This window comes from Felis catus, chromosome C1 (genome assembly GCF_018350175.1).
Source record: "Felis catus isolate Fca126 chromosome C1, F.catus_Fca126_mat1.0, whole genome shotgun sequence".
Taxonomy (NCBI): domain Eukaryota; kingdom Metazoa; phylum Chordata; class Mammalia; order Carnivora; family Felidae; genus Felis; species Felis catus.
In genome coordinates, this window is record NC_058375.1 from 104,369,988 (window position 1) to 104,386,659 (window position 16,672).

The window sequence follows — 16,672 nt, forward strand, 5'->3', positions numbered from 1 at the left end:
GGGGGGGGGTTGGGGGGGGGGGGTAGTGGTAAAAGGAAGCTGTTTCCGCCCGGTTTCGAACCGGGGACCTTTCGCGTGTGAGGCGAACGTGATAACCACTACACTACGGAAACGAGGCAGGCGGCCTGGTCTCCGGCTCTAACCCCCAAAAGCGGCATTTCGGCCACAACTATCCGCCCCGCCGACTTCGCTCGAACCGCCCAAGGCCCTGGAAACAGCCGCGCCCCTGCGAGCGAGGAGCCCGCGCCCCCCAAGCAGCCCCGGCAAAGGACCGCCGCGCCGCCCCCGAGGACGGGACCCTAGCGCCCTCAGCAGCCTGGCCTCGGGAATCGCACCGAACGCAGGGCGTCCGCCTCCAGGACGAGGGGCCCCGGGGCAGACGTCCGGTGCGCGCTCTTCCTCCGCCAGCCCGTTGGCTCTGCGCCGCCCCGCGGCCCTCCCGGCAGAGCGGAGTCTCTTTGGTGTCCTCTGGGCGAAGGGGGTCCCTCGGGCTCCTGCCTGCGCTGCTTTAAAGCCACTGACAGGAGGTCCGCGGCCAACACGCTCCAGTGAAATCTAGGTCACGGACCAGAGGGATGAAAAGGAAGAGCCAGAAACCGAGTTGAGTGGCACCGAGCGGAAGAGTGGCAGAGCCACGACTGGGGAGGGAAGGTCTCTTCCTACCTGGCGTTTTGAGTGATTCTTGGGTGGGCTGCCTTGGAGTCTCCCGAATAGGCTGGTGTTGAGACTCGGTGTGACCACAGCCACTTTCAGGGGGGCCTTCAGCACTGGGAACAAAGTGAAGACGAAAAGCCTAGAAAAAGAGGTATTTTTAAAGCGGTTTCCTCTCTCCCTCCCGCATCGGAGTGTGTACGGTATTACTGCGTGATCTTGACTGCACTGTAATTTAGCACAACGACTTTCCTAATATTTGGCAGTTTCTCATACAGTGAAAAACCTGACCTGCCCCGTTACCTAGGAATATTGCTATTCACTCCCCCAGAAAAGTGAATGCCAACATCCAAAGAGGCTTCTACACCAACGTTCGTGCAACATCATTCATATTAGGCAAAACCGGATACAACCCAAATGCCCGTCAACAGAGGTGATACACAAACCCTTGTATATGTTTAGAATGGATTAAGTACTCTGTAGTAAAAACATCCAAACTATGGTTTAGGTGGTAATACGGATAAGCCCCTCGCATAGTTATATGTACCTATCTAGTACTCCTGGGTGATTCCATTTCCAGGAAGTATTAGCAGAGAAGAGTGGTTCCCTCTTTGAAATAATTTGCCAGGAAACTTCCCGGGTTGATGGATATGTTGCATATATTAGTCTGGCTGTTAGTACAAGCATTTACACGTTTATCACATTATTGCACTGTATACTTGGAATACCTTAGCTCCACTTACCCTCCTCATTTTTGAGTTATGGGTATTAATTTTATTTCAAAATACATTTTATCTATTTATTTTTGACAGAGACAGTGACAGTGCGTGAGCAGGGGAGGAGCAGAGAGAGACAGAAACACAGAATCTGAAGCAGGCTCCAGGCTCTGAGCTGTCAGCACAGAGCCCAACGCGGGGCTCAAACTCGTGAACTATGACATCATGACCAGAGCCAAAGTGGGACGCTTGACCAACTGAGCCACCCAGGCGCCCCTCAACATACATTTTAAAAACATAGGCATTATTACCATTGCTCAGAGAGTCCTATTTATTTGACTTAGCCACATATTTTACCTATTCATTGCCCTTCCTTCCTTCCTTCCTTCCTTCCTTCCTTCCTTCCTTCCGCACAGTTCCCCTGTGACCTGTGCAGTTACTTCTGCCTGAAGAGTTACCTTTTGCACTTTGCATTTCTTTTTCATTAGCTTATGTGGAAAGGTCTTCACTTCACTCACCCTTGAAAGATACTGGGTCGGGGACAGCACGCGGTGGCTGGAAATCATACTGCTCTGGCCCTTCATTGAGGTCTTGTTCTTCATGTTTTTGCTGAGATTTCAGCTCCCAATCTTTGGACGAGGTCATAGGAGTGTCCCCTCCTCCCCACACCCCAATCTGGGTGCTGCTGTGATTGTTTTCAGCTGCTCTTGGTTGTTCAGCAGTTTAGGGGTGTGACCTTCTTGTCCTTACCTGGCTTGCAGTGCACCGAACTTCTTGCACATGTGGTTGGAGAGACCATCATGATTTTGCTTTGATTCTCCATGATATAGTTTCTGCCCCACTTTCTGGTCCTCCAACCCCTGAGACGTTAATTACACACGTGTTAGGACTTCATGACATGGCTCATTATCTTTGTTACGCTCTTAATAGTTCTTCCTTTTGGCTCTGTATGCTTCAGTCTGGAGAGTTTCTTTCTACTTACAAATTTCGAGGTTAATACTCTCTCTACCATTGAGTCCAAGCTGCCGTTAAACTGACCTGCTGACTTTTTTAAAATGCCAACTATTACATATATTTAATTTTCATGTGACTTTAAAACTAGATTCTATTTCTCTGATGAAATATTTTATCTTGTCATCTATTTTCTGAACAGCTGAATCATACCACTTTACCTTTTTTTCCCTAACTTTTAAGTAATATATTTTTTCAAGTTTCAATTTATTTATTTTGAGAGAGAGAGAGCGAGACAGAACAAGCTCTCGGGGCAGAGGAAGAGGAAGAGGGAGAGAATCCCAAGCAGGTTCTGCCCCATAGATCTCACCAACCTTAAGATCATGACCTGAGCCTCAGCCAAAATCAAGGCAGATGCTTAACCGATGGAGCTACGCAAGTGCCCCTGATTTTTAAGTAATTTAAAGAAATTTTATTCAAGTGACCTGCACACCCAACGTGGGGCTCAAACTCACAACCCAGAGAGATCAAGAGTCACGTGCTCTACCCACCGAGCCAGCCAGGCTCCCCTAAAACCTACCGCTTTGAGTTCTTATCTGAGAACTCAAGGTCTCAAGAGGCAATTTCTACGGTTTGCCTTCTTTCTCTTGCTTCTCTTCCTTTACAATCCTAGAATATTGTGATTGAATGATGAACCCGTGGTGTGAAGGACAGCCAGGCTGGAGATGTTGTTTCTCTGAAGATCTTTCACCTTCTCCCCCAGCAGGCAGCAGAGGGGCGCATCACCTCTAATCCTTGACGAAGCTGGTTTGCAGCTGGTTCGCCCTCAGGGAAAGCCTCAATCTACAGCTAGTTTGCTCACACTGCTGTGCTGCAGACGTCCGGGGCTCCTACCTGCGACCTTGGTATGTTTCCTTGGGCCCTTCCTCTTCCATGAATCCTGAGCTTCAGTTTTTATCCCCTAAGCACCACGGTAGTGCTGCAAATTCCACTCTCTTTCAGCCACACTCTGCTGGCCTTCCAAGCCCCTTCGATGCACATGGCTTAATTTGCAAATGTATTGTGGGGAACTTCTGTACCAAGCACCCAGCTCACTTAACCCATTCCAGGATCTTGGCTGCTCAAGTCTGAATCCTTGGACAGTTCCATATGTCCTTCCTCTTCCCCCCCCCCACCCCCCCGGCCCCCCAACTTCTCTGTCCAGACCTATGAGATCACTTAACATGTTTTCTCTGACTCTTAGTAGCTTCCCTCTCTCCAGTTGCTCAGTCTCCTGTTCCTGCCAAGAACTGGCAAATGCCCTGAGGGGATAACGCAGAAAATTAGTCTCATTCCATTGAGTTTCTCTTCTCTCTCATCTCTCCCCTTGAGCTGAAGGACTGGTGGGTCCTATCTGCATTGATAGTTCTCCAAATCTTCAAGCAGAATTCCTTCCATTCAAACTTCATTCATTTCTTTTCAGGGCGAATGCTGTTCTGCTACAAATACTCCATCATCACTGAAAGGTGAAATCTACAATTTCCAGATAAATCACATTTTCTTCCTCCTGTTTTTCTTAAAATAAGGTGGGGGGGGGGTCACTGGTGCATAGCTGAAGTTTTCTTTTAATACCCCCCGGGTAAGTCTGACTGGATATCAAAAGCTCTTGCTAGAAGCACGGGCAAAAGATTGTCTACCTGGAGCTGAACACTCATCACGCCTGTCCAAGGTCCGAGAATTTGATCAAGTTGGATCCAGTTTCCTGCTGCACTGTCCCGTCAGTTAACTCACCATGGAAATTATCAAGTGACCAGTTTTCCAGGTGCTGGTCACTGATACAGAGGCGGAGAGCCCATGGGAACCATTTAACACTCCTCATTTATTCTGGGGAATGCTGAAAGTCAGCAGTGGTGCAGTTAGAAGTGAAAACGGAAGTCTTAGTTACAATGATACTGGCAGTTTTCCCCGAGCGAGCGTCACCGTGTGAGCAGCACGCAGTTCCCCGGTGCTGTACGGAGCATAACCTATCTAGTCCCCATAACAACCCCGAGACAGTGTAGGTTATCAGCACCCCTGCTTGCAGGTGAGGACACTCAGGCACTGAAAGGCTGGTCTGACTTTCCAAGGGGCCCAGCCCTGTGACTGGGAGGGCCAGCACTCAGGGCCAGGCAGTTTGCCTCCAGAGCCCTCGTGTTTGGCCAGCCTGCCAGCGCGCACTGAGAAGCCTTCACCAAGATTTGCCGTCCCCTCCTGGCTCAGCCTCCCTGATGTTGAAAAGAAAGAGAAGGTTAAAAGGAAGGCCTACTTAACACTGGCAACTAATGGACGGAATGAAGAAGAGAAAGAACAAAACGATTTAGTCCTCCCCAGAAACAGACTCCATGGCTCCCGGGATGATGCAATCACATCTCCCAACGGAAGTATTTACTAAATCTTGATTCTTTTTAATGGTCTGAACAAGGAAGTTCCCTAGAGAGGCTCCCCAAAACAAACAAAAACAAAAACAAAAGAAAACAAATCCCGTCAAGTGTGCCTTTTATGTTCAAAGTGTGGAGCAGACAGCTGAGGCCCTCCCACCTACTTAATGCCTCAGGGCAGGAGGGAGTGCGCCTGCAGTGACAAGGGGGACGGAGGAGATCGCATAAAAATGAGACAAAAATCATGCTTCTCAAAGCTCATTAAGGAACACAGCACTTTCATAGTTGGCCACAGCCATGTACCTTTATCACCGATTACCGAAGAGTTTCCATGATTTGATTTACAGCTTCTACTTAGTAAATTTCTTTGTAGACTCAATTGTATATCAGCGTCATAACGGAAACTCCACTAGGAATAGCCACAGGCAGGATGTAACTAGAACGTAAAAGGAGATAGTAGTGTTGTGACAGTCAATGAGAGAGGTAATGAGCCGAGCCCAGGAGCCTCCCTCCACAAGCCTTCCCTTGAGGCATGGGCACAGGCAGCCTTCAGAGGAGCCCAGAGCCACGCTGGGGCTGGGTGATCAGTGCATGAAAACCCTGGCCAACCAGGACGTGGAATGGTTCTTCGTTACCAGCCAAGGGAAAACCCGACAGTCCTCCTCTCCATGATCACAGCTCAGGGGAAGCAGAGACATCAGTACACACACAGGAGCTGCTGGTGCTGGGGACGGACGAGGTGGACTAAAATGAATCTAATGCTGAGCGAGATTTCAGGGCCTTGAAAGAAAAAAGTCTTATGTGTAAGGGGTTCAGGAAGATTGCGGTGTGGGCAAGGTAATGAAGAACGGCACATTGATAGGTTGGGAAATAAACTGGACTGTGATTTGGTACTGCTCCCGTGGAAGGCAAGTTTGCAGGACTTCCCCAAATTAGCAGCATATGAACACTATACTACAGTCATTGCACTTCCAGTTCTGTACGCTGTAGAAATACCTGCACAAGCGGCCAAAAATATGTGTACAGGAATTCGTAATCATAAAACCATAAAACCAACTTAATTTCAAAAGCAATATGGAAGAGGTTAAATACGTATCACACATACTGTGGAAGAAATGCCTCTGTCAAACAAATGCAGAGGACAATGATGATGAGGATCCACTGATCACAACATTATTGATAGAGCAATGCCCAAATCCAGGCACTCCCTGGGGACGGGACACCATGGTTGGCCTCCTACTCCCCATGAAAAAGAACTGAGGCACATCAACACCAAAGGCTGGCGAAGATGGGGGAACAACAGGAGCTCTCACTTACTGCTTGGTGAGAACGCAAAATGGTACAGCCACCGTGGAAGGCAGTCTGGCAATTTCTCACAAAACTAAAAATGTTCTTAATATAGCAGCCAGCGTCCGGGCTCCCTGTTAGCCAGAGAAGTTGAAAAGTTATGCCCACACAGAAACCCGCACACGGATGCCTACGGCAGCTGTACTCACAATTGCCAAAACTTAGAAGCAACCAAGATGTCCCTTACAGGTGGAGGGATAAAGGAACTGTGACACACACACACACACACACACACACACACACACACACACACACAATATGAAGTAGTATTTCAGCACTAAAAGGAAATGAGCTGCCAATCCACCAAAGGACATGGAGGAATCTTAAGTGCGTATTAGTAAGTGAAACAGGCCGATCTGAAAAGGCTACATACTGTGTGATTCCAACTACACGACCTTCTGGAAAAGGCAAAACTATGGAAACAGGAAAAGGATTCGTGGTTGCCAGAAAGGGGGCGCAGAGGATGTTTGGGCTAGTGAAACTACTTTGTGTGATACTTACAACGGTGGACACATTTCCGGATACGTTTGTCCAAACCCACCCTGCAAGAGTGAACCCTAATGTAAACTATGGACTTTGGATAGATTCCTGAGTTGTCACAAAGGCACAAAGGCACTGCAGTGGGGGGTGTTGACAACCAGGCAGGCTATTTGTGTGTGTGTGTGTGGTGGGGAGGGCAGGAAGGGTGTGGGCAATCTCTGTCCCTTCCCCTCAGCTTTGCTGTGAACCTAAAATGCTCTAAAAAATGAACGATTAGCATTTTTTTTTTTTCAAAAAAAATGTCAGCCCCCGGACCAATTTTCCCAAGGCAAGCAGTTTGAACAATGAAGGCAATCATGTTTAGAAATTAAAAAAAAAAAAAAAAAAAGATGGGAGTCACAAAAAGTTTCACTTAGTCATCCAATCTTTCAGGGCGGACTACAGAGTTTTACCACACTAGGTAGAACCCGGGTTCTTCTATCTGTTTGAGAAGTTGGCGTTGTAGAGGTATAAAGCTGATAGGCCAGCAGATACCGTCAGAGAATGAGGTTGGGACGTGGGGGGTGGCTCTGAACGGTTAGGTGCTGTGAGGTGGCTAGGGCCCAGAATCCAGTAATGTGTACTTTATGTGAGGAAATGTGCAGGTGCTAACTAAACAGCAGGAAACACGCGGAACTGAGCCAAAAGTGAACCAGCCCGTCCCTGGGTGGGCTCGAACCACCAACCTTTCGGTTAACAGCCGAACGCGCTAACCGATTGCGCCACAGAGACACAGCGCTCCACCCTTCCCCTGCCTCCTTAGGTAGTAAGTACCTGCTAACCTCGGGGACGTGCCGCACTCTAGACAAGGAAACAAGTTCCAATGCCTCGGAAAACCGGAGAGGAGTTGGCAGAGCGTGTTCATCGCGTGAAAACCGTGAGCGAGAGATTCCGAAGACAAAAGGGCAGTCCAGCGGCCCCACTCTGCCTTGCTCCCCACCCGCCTGAAATGCTAGCTAGCGTCCCCGGGGCCGAGGCGAGTGGGGCCCGAGGGAAGCTGCACGTCCCGGTGGGCTCGCCTGGTGACGCTTCCCCCTTCTCTGCCTTCATCAGACCACCCTTCATCGGCACTCGTCCCCTAACCCGGGACGAATGTGAGGCCTGGAGGAAGTAGCAAGGGCATAATTGGTCAGAAGGAGAGCCCACCATTCGGAGATACCTTCGAGGCTGGTGGGGTGCTTCCACTTCCTTCGGGTTCCTCTGCCCGGCAGGGAGGTTCCACGACGGCAGGGGTCGGGTCGATGGTCGTTCTAATGTCCCCACGCCGAGAACAGGGTCAGACATTCACCAGGACGCTCTCCTGGGACTTGTAAATTACTTGGTCGTCTTTAGGTTTTAGGCCCTTGAGGAACTGAAGCACCCCGACAATGGAAATAGTGAAAAGCTTTTCAAAGCGGAAACTTGTTTTTCAAACTTACCCATCCAGTTGATTGAGCAGCATCCGCAGCGGCAGCAAAACGGGAAAGACGAACCGCGCGCCACCCGCCGGCTCGAGCTTCCGGCGCTCAGCTCGGCTCCGCTGCGTACGTGCTCAGTGCGGTGGGTGGGGGGTCGGCGTGGGCCGGGGACCCACAGCAGGTGGAGGGAAAAGGGAGCCGCAAAGAGGAGGCAGGGAAGCTGCGGAGGCGCGTACTGGGTCAACAAGACCTCCTCGGCGGCCTGGCAGCCGTAAGGGGCCAGATCCCGGAGAGATGAGAATGGGTCTTGTATCGTAGTTGAAGGAGAAGGAAGGAAAAAGAACGGGAAAGAACGAAAAGGGTGTTAGACTTGTAGCTCGGGGGGGGGGGGGGGCAAGGCAGCAAGATATCATGAAGGCCTTTAGGACCGCTTAAAGCACGGCATTTGCAAGCCGGCTCATAGCTCTTTAGTGCTCAACGTGCGTTGTACCTGTAGCAGCCTCGGTTCCAACCCCGCTCAAAGCAGGGTCTCCTGAGGTGGTGGCGAGTGCTAGATTTAAACCTGCGCGAGCTGCCCCATTTGCCTGCGGCACGAGAGCACGGTTTCCCGCGATTCCAGAGCTCTGCGCTGAGAAAAAGGGAACCTCCGCCGTGCATGCTGAAGTCTCGGTCGTCTTGAGATGCTTGACTGCCCTACGTCTGGAAGGAGGTGAGGGAGGTGCCGCCTTGTATTTGGTGTCTTTGCAAAAATGAAACGATGAGGCTTTTCTGGTTGAGAAGTTTCAAGCGCCACTGGGGCCTTTTTAGACGAGCTAAGAAACGAGATGAAATGAGAGTTCGAACTCCAACGGATACTTTAAATAAAACCTAACAAATAAAATAACATCTTCACTTGATAACGTTTTTTTTCGAACAGTGAATGATTGAACATAGAGTTCACAAATGTTAAGGGCACCGCCCAGTGAGTTTTGCTAAATGTAACTGGTATCTAGCCGAAATTACGAAAAACTTACATCAGTCCCGAAAGTTAGACCTGTTTTCCTGTTGTTAAAAAAAAGAATCTGAAAGGTGGAATGAAATGGGGTCACTGCATGAAAGGATTTTAAAATGGAGCCAGGAAGCCATTAAGGAGATGGGCTTTGTGCAGGCACGTCTCCACCGGGTAGAACTGGGAACTTTTGAATTGTGCCAAACACCAAATATTACAAGGACTGAGCCGCAAAACCTGTAACTTGCTACAGTCAGAGACTTTGCTTAGTGATAGCCTTAGCAATCCATTACACTCAGTCCAGATTCGCTTTCTGCCATTAACACCAATCGAAAGTTCTCGTTAAACAACTATTTGGGTTGCTCTTCACATCTGTGTATGCTGAACTGCGATTCTTTGATCCCAAATAAATGGTCTTGCTTAATTATTGCCTTGTGACGATTTTAGGCCGACAGCCTGTTGTCAGAAGCAGGACCTGAGGTGATTTCAGCAAGGCAGGACCGGTGTCTCCTGGAATTGGGTGCGGTCTCTACAGGAGACTAGTGCTCACCGCTCCTAGCTTGTATACACACGGACAGCCTTCTACTCGCACCGTGAGTCCTCTTAGGTACCGACCTCCCTCCTTCCTTTTGGTTGAGGTCGTTGCCTTTCTCTGGGATCAGGCGGGTGAGTGCCCAGAGAGAGAGGAGATGCCCATCATGCCACTGGAGGGAGGGGTTTCACTATTGATGAGTACTCTTTTGTTTCATAGGATGTGTGTGTGTGTGTGTGTGTGTGTGTGTGTGTGTGTGTGTGGGGGCGGGGGGGGGGGATTGTGATTGCTGGTTGTTTGGTTGTTTTAGGACAAGTGTTGTTTAAATTAAAATTGCAATAGCCATTCTGGGGAACCTCTGTTTTAGTTAAGTCCACCTTAAGGGGCACCCTTAAAAAAGAGGATTCCAAACCTCTTTGAGACAGTGGAATGCGTTCTTTGATTAGTATGCAAAGGACAAAATAAGTCCGAAACAGCTCTAAAAGGATCCTGATAGCATGCAGATAATAATAATAATAATAATAATAACAACAACAATTTTTTAATAAAAGATTGCTCATCCATGCAAATAATAATACATTTTTAATAAAAGACTGGCCATCTGAGCAAGTAACCTTAAGTTAGTCCATCTGCTGGAAACATAATTTGGATCCAGCTGTTCTTTTTTTTTTAATGTTTATGTATTTTTGAGAGCGCGGGGGGGGGGGGGGGGGGCGGAGGGGCAGAGAGAGAGGGAGACACAGCATCTGAAGCAGGCTCCAGGCTCTGAGCTGTCCCCTTAAGAGCCCAACATGGGGCTTGAACTCACAAACCATGAGATCATGACCAGAGCCAAAATCAGAGGCTTAGCTGACTGAGCCACCCAGGCACCCCTGGGTCCAGCTATTCTTTTGGGTTTCCTACCTGAGACATGGCTAAAGTTTAAAAAAAAAAAAAAGAAAGAAAGAAGGAAAGAAAGCTGTAAGAGCTGTGTGTGTGTGTGTGTGTGTGTGTGTGTGTGTGTGTGTGTGTGTATGCATGTTATAGATATGGTATTTTACTGTCTTGGGATGATATTGCCAAAATTAATTTGTAAAAGAATTCTACTTAATTGGCTTGAGGAATGTCAAGTACTTATATCTATTAAGTATTCCTAAAGTTCTCAGAAATAGACTAAAAAGTAACCCAAGTTCATATAGTCTAGGATAATCTTTGATAAATAAAAACGAATTCAAGTTTGTTGGTTTAATAAAAACAAGAATATCTTTAGAGTTATCAACATTAAATAGAATGCAGATAAACTGCCTTTTCTACCTGAGTTTACTAATCAAATAAGCTCATGTTATCTCTATGTTACAAAATTCATCAACAAAAGAAATAACTTAAAATGATGATTAGCTGTTTAATGTCTTATCCAAGTATAATTGTTAAAAACAAGTAATTTAGGGGTGCCTAGGTGGCTCAGTCGGTTAACGTTTGGACTCTTGGTTCCAGTTCAGTCAGGCTGTGTACTGACAGCCTGATAGCATGGAGACTGCTTTGGATTCTTTCCCTCTCTCTCTGAACTTCCCCTGCTCTCGCCGCCCCCCCCCCCCGCCGCCCTGCAAAAGAAATAAATAAAAACTTAAAAATTTTTAAATAAACGTTTTAGTTTAAATAAATAGAAGATCAAAGTTTATACTAAGATAAACTAAATAATGGACACTCGTTGAATATCTAAATTATTTCCAAAATAGTTAAATATTAAATGCTAAGCTTAGTTTATCTACTTTTGGCATTTCCATTTTTACCAAAAAATTATTATGAGAAAGAGTATGTCTCTAAAAATTTTGAAATGTATTTATAAGCTTGCTAATATACAACAGGATGCTAATTTATGATAGACAGTTCACCATTGCCTGCTTCCTAATAGTCACTGAAAAGCAAAAATTACAAATGGTTAAAGAGGGGGCGCCTGGGTGGCTCAGTTGGTTGAGCATCCCACTTTGACTCAGGTCATGATCTCACAGTTGGTGAGTTTGAGCCCCGCCTTGGGCTCTGTGCTGACAGCTCAGAGCCTGGAATCTGCTTTGAATTCTGTGCCTCCCTCTGTCTCTGCCCCTCCCCAGCTCCCTCTCCCTCCCTCCCTCTCCCTCCCTCTCCCTCTCTCTCTCTCTTTCTCTCTCTCTCTCTCTTTCTCTCTCTCTCTCAAAAATAAATAAATATTAAAAAATTAAAAAAACAAATGATTAAAAATTAGATTGGAAAGGGAGTTAAAATACAAATGAACCAATGAGAAAACTTAGAATACTAAGCATATGTTAACTCTGCATAAACTGCATGCGTGGATGCTGAGAGAATGCAGACAAGCCAGCAGGTGTGCCTTCGGAAGAGAAGAATCAGTGAACTTCCATAAGATCTTTCTCCTACTGTGGAAGGATTTATTGTAACTTCGGGTTTTTCAACCTGTGGTCACAGACCATCAATGAATTATGACGAACACTTATTTAAGTAGAAAATACAAATGTTATCCATATCTGTTTATACAGATGAATGGACGATACATATTTTATTATAGATGTATTTATTATCTATATATAAATTAAAAATAAAATTTTCATTAAAAAAGTAAAAATTAGAGTACCTACATGGCATATACTGAAAATAGGCAATACTTGTCCATTTATTAAACTTATACTTGTGTTAGTTATATGGTTTTATGTGTGTAAGTATGTGCTGAGACACACTACACAGTATATTTCTTGCTGTGAAATGATCCAACATGTTTGAGAGCCACTGCTTATATACCACAGTAAATTGAGCAACAAAGGGTCTGTGTGGCCAGCTGAAATGCCAGTACAAGAACAATCATCCTTTCTGTCCTCTGCACACACCGCGGTGACTCCTCAAGGCCAGGCTGCAATCACTCTTTGATGGGCTCATCCTTTGTTGCCTTGTCTTTTAAGATTCATAGCCAGGTGGCAAGCTTTGTTGAAAAAACTTCCCCATGTTTTTTTGTTTTTTTAATGTTTATTTATTCTTGAGACAGAGACGGAGGGTGAACAGGGGAGGGGCAGAGAGAGAGGGAGACACAGAATCCGAAACAGGCTCCAGGCTCTGAGCTGTCAGCACAAGAGCCCCATGCGGGGCTGGAAGCCACGAACTGTGAGATCATGACCTGAGCCGAGGTCAGATGCCCAACCGACTGAGCCACCCAGGTGCCCCAAAAACTTCCCCATGTTTTACAACTACTTGCAAGGCTGGGATTCTGGTGATGGCTTCTTTGATATTTATACCATCTGCCCTCAGTTTAGAACTTGTCCCATCTTTTAAATCTTTAGTCTGCCTACTCAACCTAGAGCAACCCTCTTCAGCAATATGGAATCCTGTTGGCCCTGCCTGTTCTGTCATTCCCAGTCTAGCAGAACAATGTCAGGAAGAACATATAAAATTAACGGATCTAGGAGTGCCTGGGTGGCTCAGTCAGTTAAGTGGTTGACCTCGGCTCAGGTCATGATGTTATGGTTGTGAGTTTGAGCCCCGTGTCGGGCTCCGTGCTGACAGCTTGGAGCCTGGAGCCTGCTTCAGATTCTGTGTCTCCCTCTGTCTCTGCCTCTCCCCTGCTCGTGCTCTGTCTCTCAAAAATAAATACATGTTAAAAAAAATTTTTTTTAATTAATGGATCTCATATTGTAATTTACTTATATCAAACCAAATATTAATATTTTTTCCTCTGTTAAAACGACAAAGTTTTCCTGTACTATCGTTCTGCACCTGAGAGGAGGTTAAAAAAGGAAAGCAAAGATTTTGTGTTTTATCAAAATAATTTTCAGTGCTTTATCAGGTCTCTTATGGGGTTTGCTCAGCTATGTAATGTCCTGGTATTTGCCTTTAAAATCGTTTATTGTCGTTGTGGTCCAATACATAATTAACTATTGATTCATGTTCTGTGATCCTATACAGTCCGGTGTCTTAAGACTTTTTGATATTTTTGACAAACTTGCATCCACCTTGGCCATTATTAAGGTTCCTGGACATTCAAAATTAGACTCAGGAGGGGGTGCCTAGGTGGCTCAGTTGGTTAAGCATCGGACTCTTGATTTCAGCTCAAGTCAGGATCTCAGGGTCCAGTGAGATTGAGCCCCATCCCCTGGTGTCTGGTTCCACAGAGCCTGCTTGGGACTCTCTCTCTCCTTCTCTCTCTGCCTCTCCCCGACTCACGCTCACTCTCCCTTACAGACATAACATACATACATACGTACATACATGCGTACATACATACATACATACATACATACATACATATGTACAAATTAGATTCAGGAGGAGCTAAAGACAAATTTTTGGCTGGTAGAGCACCAAGGACCATTGCCTTAAAATCTATCAAAACCAAGGCCCTCATAGGTAACATAAATGATCTCCCGAAAGGAAATCTAAAACTCCTTTTTAAGGATGTTCAATCCAGGGTATCCCACAAAGAAAAAACCTTAGAGCTCTCAGTGGTTGTCGTTTCAGTCCACTGACTGATTTATGGTATGGCCCAAATAGGAATCCTGTCTGGTCACAGTCCACGGAAAGATCCCTGATGGAAATGACTCCTCAGGGGCACCTGGGTGGCTTAGTCGGGCTCAGCTGACTCTTGATTTAGACTCAGGTCATGACCTCACAGTTCCTGAGTTTGAACCCTGAATCGAGTTCCCTGCTGACAATTCGGATCCTGCTTGAGGGATTCTCTCTCTCTCAAAATAAATAAATAAACATAAGGGGGCGGGGGGAGGGGGTGGGGAAGAAGTGACTCATCAGCTGACCCACCGGGCAGTTGGTAAACTTACAAATCTCATGAAGCAATATGGGAGGGGAAATATTTTTAGGGCCCCCAAGAGGCACAATTGACTGGTACTGTGTTGTTGTTTTTTTAAACCAATAACTTGTTATTTTCTTTATAACACTTTTTGTAATCATCTGGTTAGGGAAGCTCCCTTATGTATTTTTCTATGAAGTAATATGACAGCATTTGTAACCTGTGTCCTTATACTCCTTCTCGTGGACCTCTTTGCATGAAATAAAGAATTCCACAAATGGGCTTATATTTGGCATTTTAACTTAACATCCTTCAGATTCTTTGGGGAATTAATCATGAAGGAGTGTTGGATTGAGGTATTTGGGCTGGTATTTGTCCTAATAAGTATCCTAATGCTTTTCGCTATATTACACACAGTAAGACTCCTTCGTTGCTGGTAAAACCCTATAATATGGAAGAACTCGCTGATTTCGTAGGTTATTTGCCATATGGACTGAATGTCTTACTTCTTGCCTGAAACTCATATACTAGGTCAAAATATCTAATTGTCTTTATCTAAGTTCTTTTTACAGGGGCCTCTGCTGTTACGAATAAATTTTAGCCCCTGGGTTAACATATTTTTTCTCGTGACCCTCATTGCTGATGGTCAAGTCTTACCATATCTCTTTGCCCTTTGCTTGGAAAAAAACATCTGATTCTACAAACCTGACTATTGATTTGTGCCAGAACAAACCATACTCCTGAGGTACCTGAATTAATAGCTTGGCCTCTATCCCTAGAGGGATGGAAAAATATTGCTGATAAAGATGTAGTATTCTCTGGTGGAGTCCTTGAAAATACTCAATAACTTTCTTTTCTTTGGCTAATTAACTTTCTTGCCCCCGACTGCCCCCCCCCCCTCCTCTAAAAACCTTCCATTTGGTACAACTCCTTGGGACATCTCTCTTCTGGCCACATGGGACGCTGCCTGATTCATGAATGGCTTAATAAAGCCCATTAAATCTTCAAATCTACTTGGTTGAATTTTGTTTTTTAACACAGTTAATCCTCACCCTACCTTCACTGAAGCAATCACCATTCTGATTTCTATCTCCATAGATTAATTTTGCCTCCTTTTGAAATTCCCGTAAATGAATATACTTTTTGTGTTTGGCTTTTTTTCCCACGCAACATAATATTTTTGAGACGTATCCACTTTGTTGTGTGTATCAGTAGATCATTTTGGTATTATCGGTGAGTGTTATTCCAATGTGTTGATCACTATAGTTGACGGACAATTGGGCTATTTTCAGTTTTGCATAATGTGAATAAGGCTGCCATGAATATTCTTGCAGGAATCTTTTTGTGCACTTGTACGTTCATTTTGTGTGTGTATAAACCTAGGAATAGAATTGCTAGGCCATAAGGTATTTGTATATTTAACTTTATTAGAATCTATCCGTTTTCGGGGCGCCTGGGTGACTCAGTTGGTTGGGCCTCTGACTTGGACTCAGGTCATGATCTCACGGGTTCCTAGGTTCGAGCCCCGTGTCGGGCTCTGTGCTGACAGCTGGAGCCTGCTTGCAGCTCTGGGTCTCCCGCTCTGTCCCTCCCCCTCTCGTGCTCTGTCTCTCTGTTTCTCAAAAATAAATAACCGTTAAAAAAAAAAAACAAAAAAAAACAACGAAGAAGAAGCAGCTATCAGTTTTCCAGAATGGTTGTACTACTTTACTCTTTCACCAGCAACAAGAGATAAAGTTGCTACACATTTTTGTCAGCATGAGTGTTCTTTGTCTCTTAAATTTTAGCCATTCTGAGAGGTATGTAATGGTATATCACAGTATTTTAAATTTGTGTTTCTAATGAGTAATGGTTTTGAGAATTCTTTCTTACGCCTTTTGGTCATAAAGAAATCTTTTGTGAAGAGATTTCAAGTGTTTTATCTACTTTTAATTGGCTTGACTTTTTTTTTCTTTACTTTTTACATAAACTTGTTATGTTAGACTAGATTTAGATTTATAAAAAGTTGAGATTATAGTATAGAAAGTTCCCATATACCTTGCATTCAGTTTCCCCTATAATTATCATCTTACATTAGAATGGTTCATTTGTCATAATTGAATGAATACACTATTGGGTTTTTTTTAATGTTTATTTATTTTTGAGAAAGACAGAGACAGAATGCAAGTGGGTTAGGGGCAGAGAGAGAGGGAGACACAGAATCTGAAGCAGGCTCCAGGCTCTGAGCTGTCAGCACCAGAGCGTGATGCGGGGCTCGAACTCACGAGCTGTGAGATCATGACCTGAGCTGAAGTCGGACGCTCAACCGACTGAGCCACCTAGGCCAGGGGCCCCAATATTAGTGTTAACTAAAGTTCGTGTTTTATTCAGATTTCCTTGGTTTTTACATAATGACCTTTTCCCTTTGTTTTGTTTG

General features: G+C 45.4%; 1 protein-coding gene, 1 long non-coding RNA gene and 2 other non-coding genes across 10 annotated transcripts in view; 1 reads left to right on the plus strand and 3 right to left on the minus strand.

Annotated features, from left to right (window-relative positions):
- Positions 1 to 8,158, minus strand: LOC123379043 (translation initiation factor IF-2-like). 5 transcript variants are annotated; one of them, XR_006582990.1, is made up of 5 exons: positions 7,999 to 8,108; positions 7,740 to 7,931; positions 1,886 to 2,227; positions 664 to 793; positions 1 to 555 (listed from the first exon to the last, which is right to left on the minus strand). XR_006582990.1 is itself a non-coding variant. In XM_045033442.1 (4 exons), the coding sequence occupies exons 2-4, from the start codon at positions 2,147 to 2,149 to the stop codon at positions 139 to 141; spliced, it is 579 nt and encodes a 192-aa protein (XP_044889377.1). In that variant the 5' UTR covers positions 2,150 to 2,227; positions 7,740 to 7,866; the 3' UTR covers positions 1 to 138. The 5 variants fall into 5 exon arrangements, 3 of the variants coding, with proteins under 3 accessions (XP_044889377.1, XP_044889378.1, XP_044889376.1); XR_006582991.1 differs by lacking the exon at positions 1,886 to 2,227 and adding an exon at positions 5,018 to 5,150 and having other exon boundaries at positions 7,999 to 8,096; XM_045033442.1 differs by lacking the exon at positions 7,999 to 8,108 and having other exon boundaries at positions 2,118 to 2,227; positions 7,740 to 7,866.
- Positions 41 to 113, minus strand: TRNAV-CAC. Its single transcript has one exon. It is a non-coding gene; the product is annotated as a tRNA-Val (tRNA).
- Positions 2,785 to 16,672, plus strand: part of LOC123379047 — a 26,184-nt gene continuing 12,296 nt past the window's right edge. For 2 of the 3 annotated variants that reach the window (XR_006583000.1, XR_006582999.1), the window contains exons 1-4: positions 2,785 to 3,223; positions 3,781 to 3,823; positions 7,344 to 8,686; positions 9,413 to 9,558. This is a non-coding gene — a long non-coding RNA (uncharacterized LOC123379047). Of the gene's footprint in view, positions 3,224 to 3,780; positions 3,824 to 7,343; positions 8,687 to 9,412; positions 9,573 to 16,672 lie in introns of all 3 variants that reach the window. The other variant, XR_006583001.1, reaches the window with a different exon arrangement.
- TRNAN-GUU lies at positions 7,239 to 7,312 on the minus strand. The gene has a single exon. It is a non-coding gene; the product is annotated as a tRNA-Asn (tRNA).

Bases quoted from the DNA above. Each gene is read 5' to 3' on its own strand.
- LOC123379043 (XM_045033441.1), bottom strand. From the start codon at position 7,864: ATGTCTGACCCTGTTCTCGGCGTGGGGACATTAGAACGACCATCGACC. The intron at 794-7,739 runs GTATCTCCGAAT...CTCTTTTTCTAG, and splicing joins GCACCCCACCAGCCTCGAAG to GCTTTTCGTCTTCACTTTGT. The intron at 556-663 runs GTAGGAAGAGAC...TCCGTGACCTAG, and splicing joins AGAATCACTCAAAACGCCAG to ATTTCACTGGAGCGTGTTGG.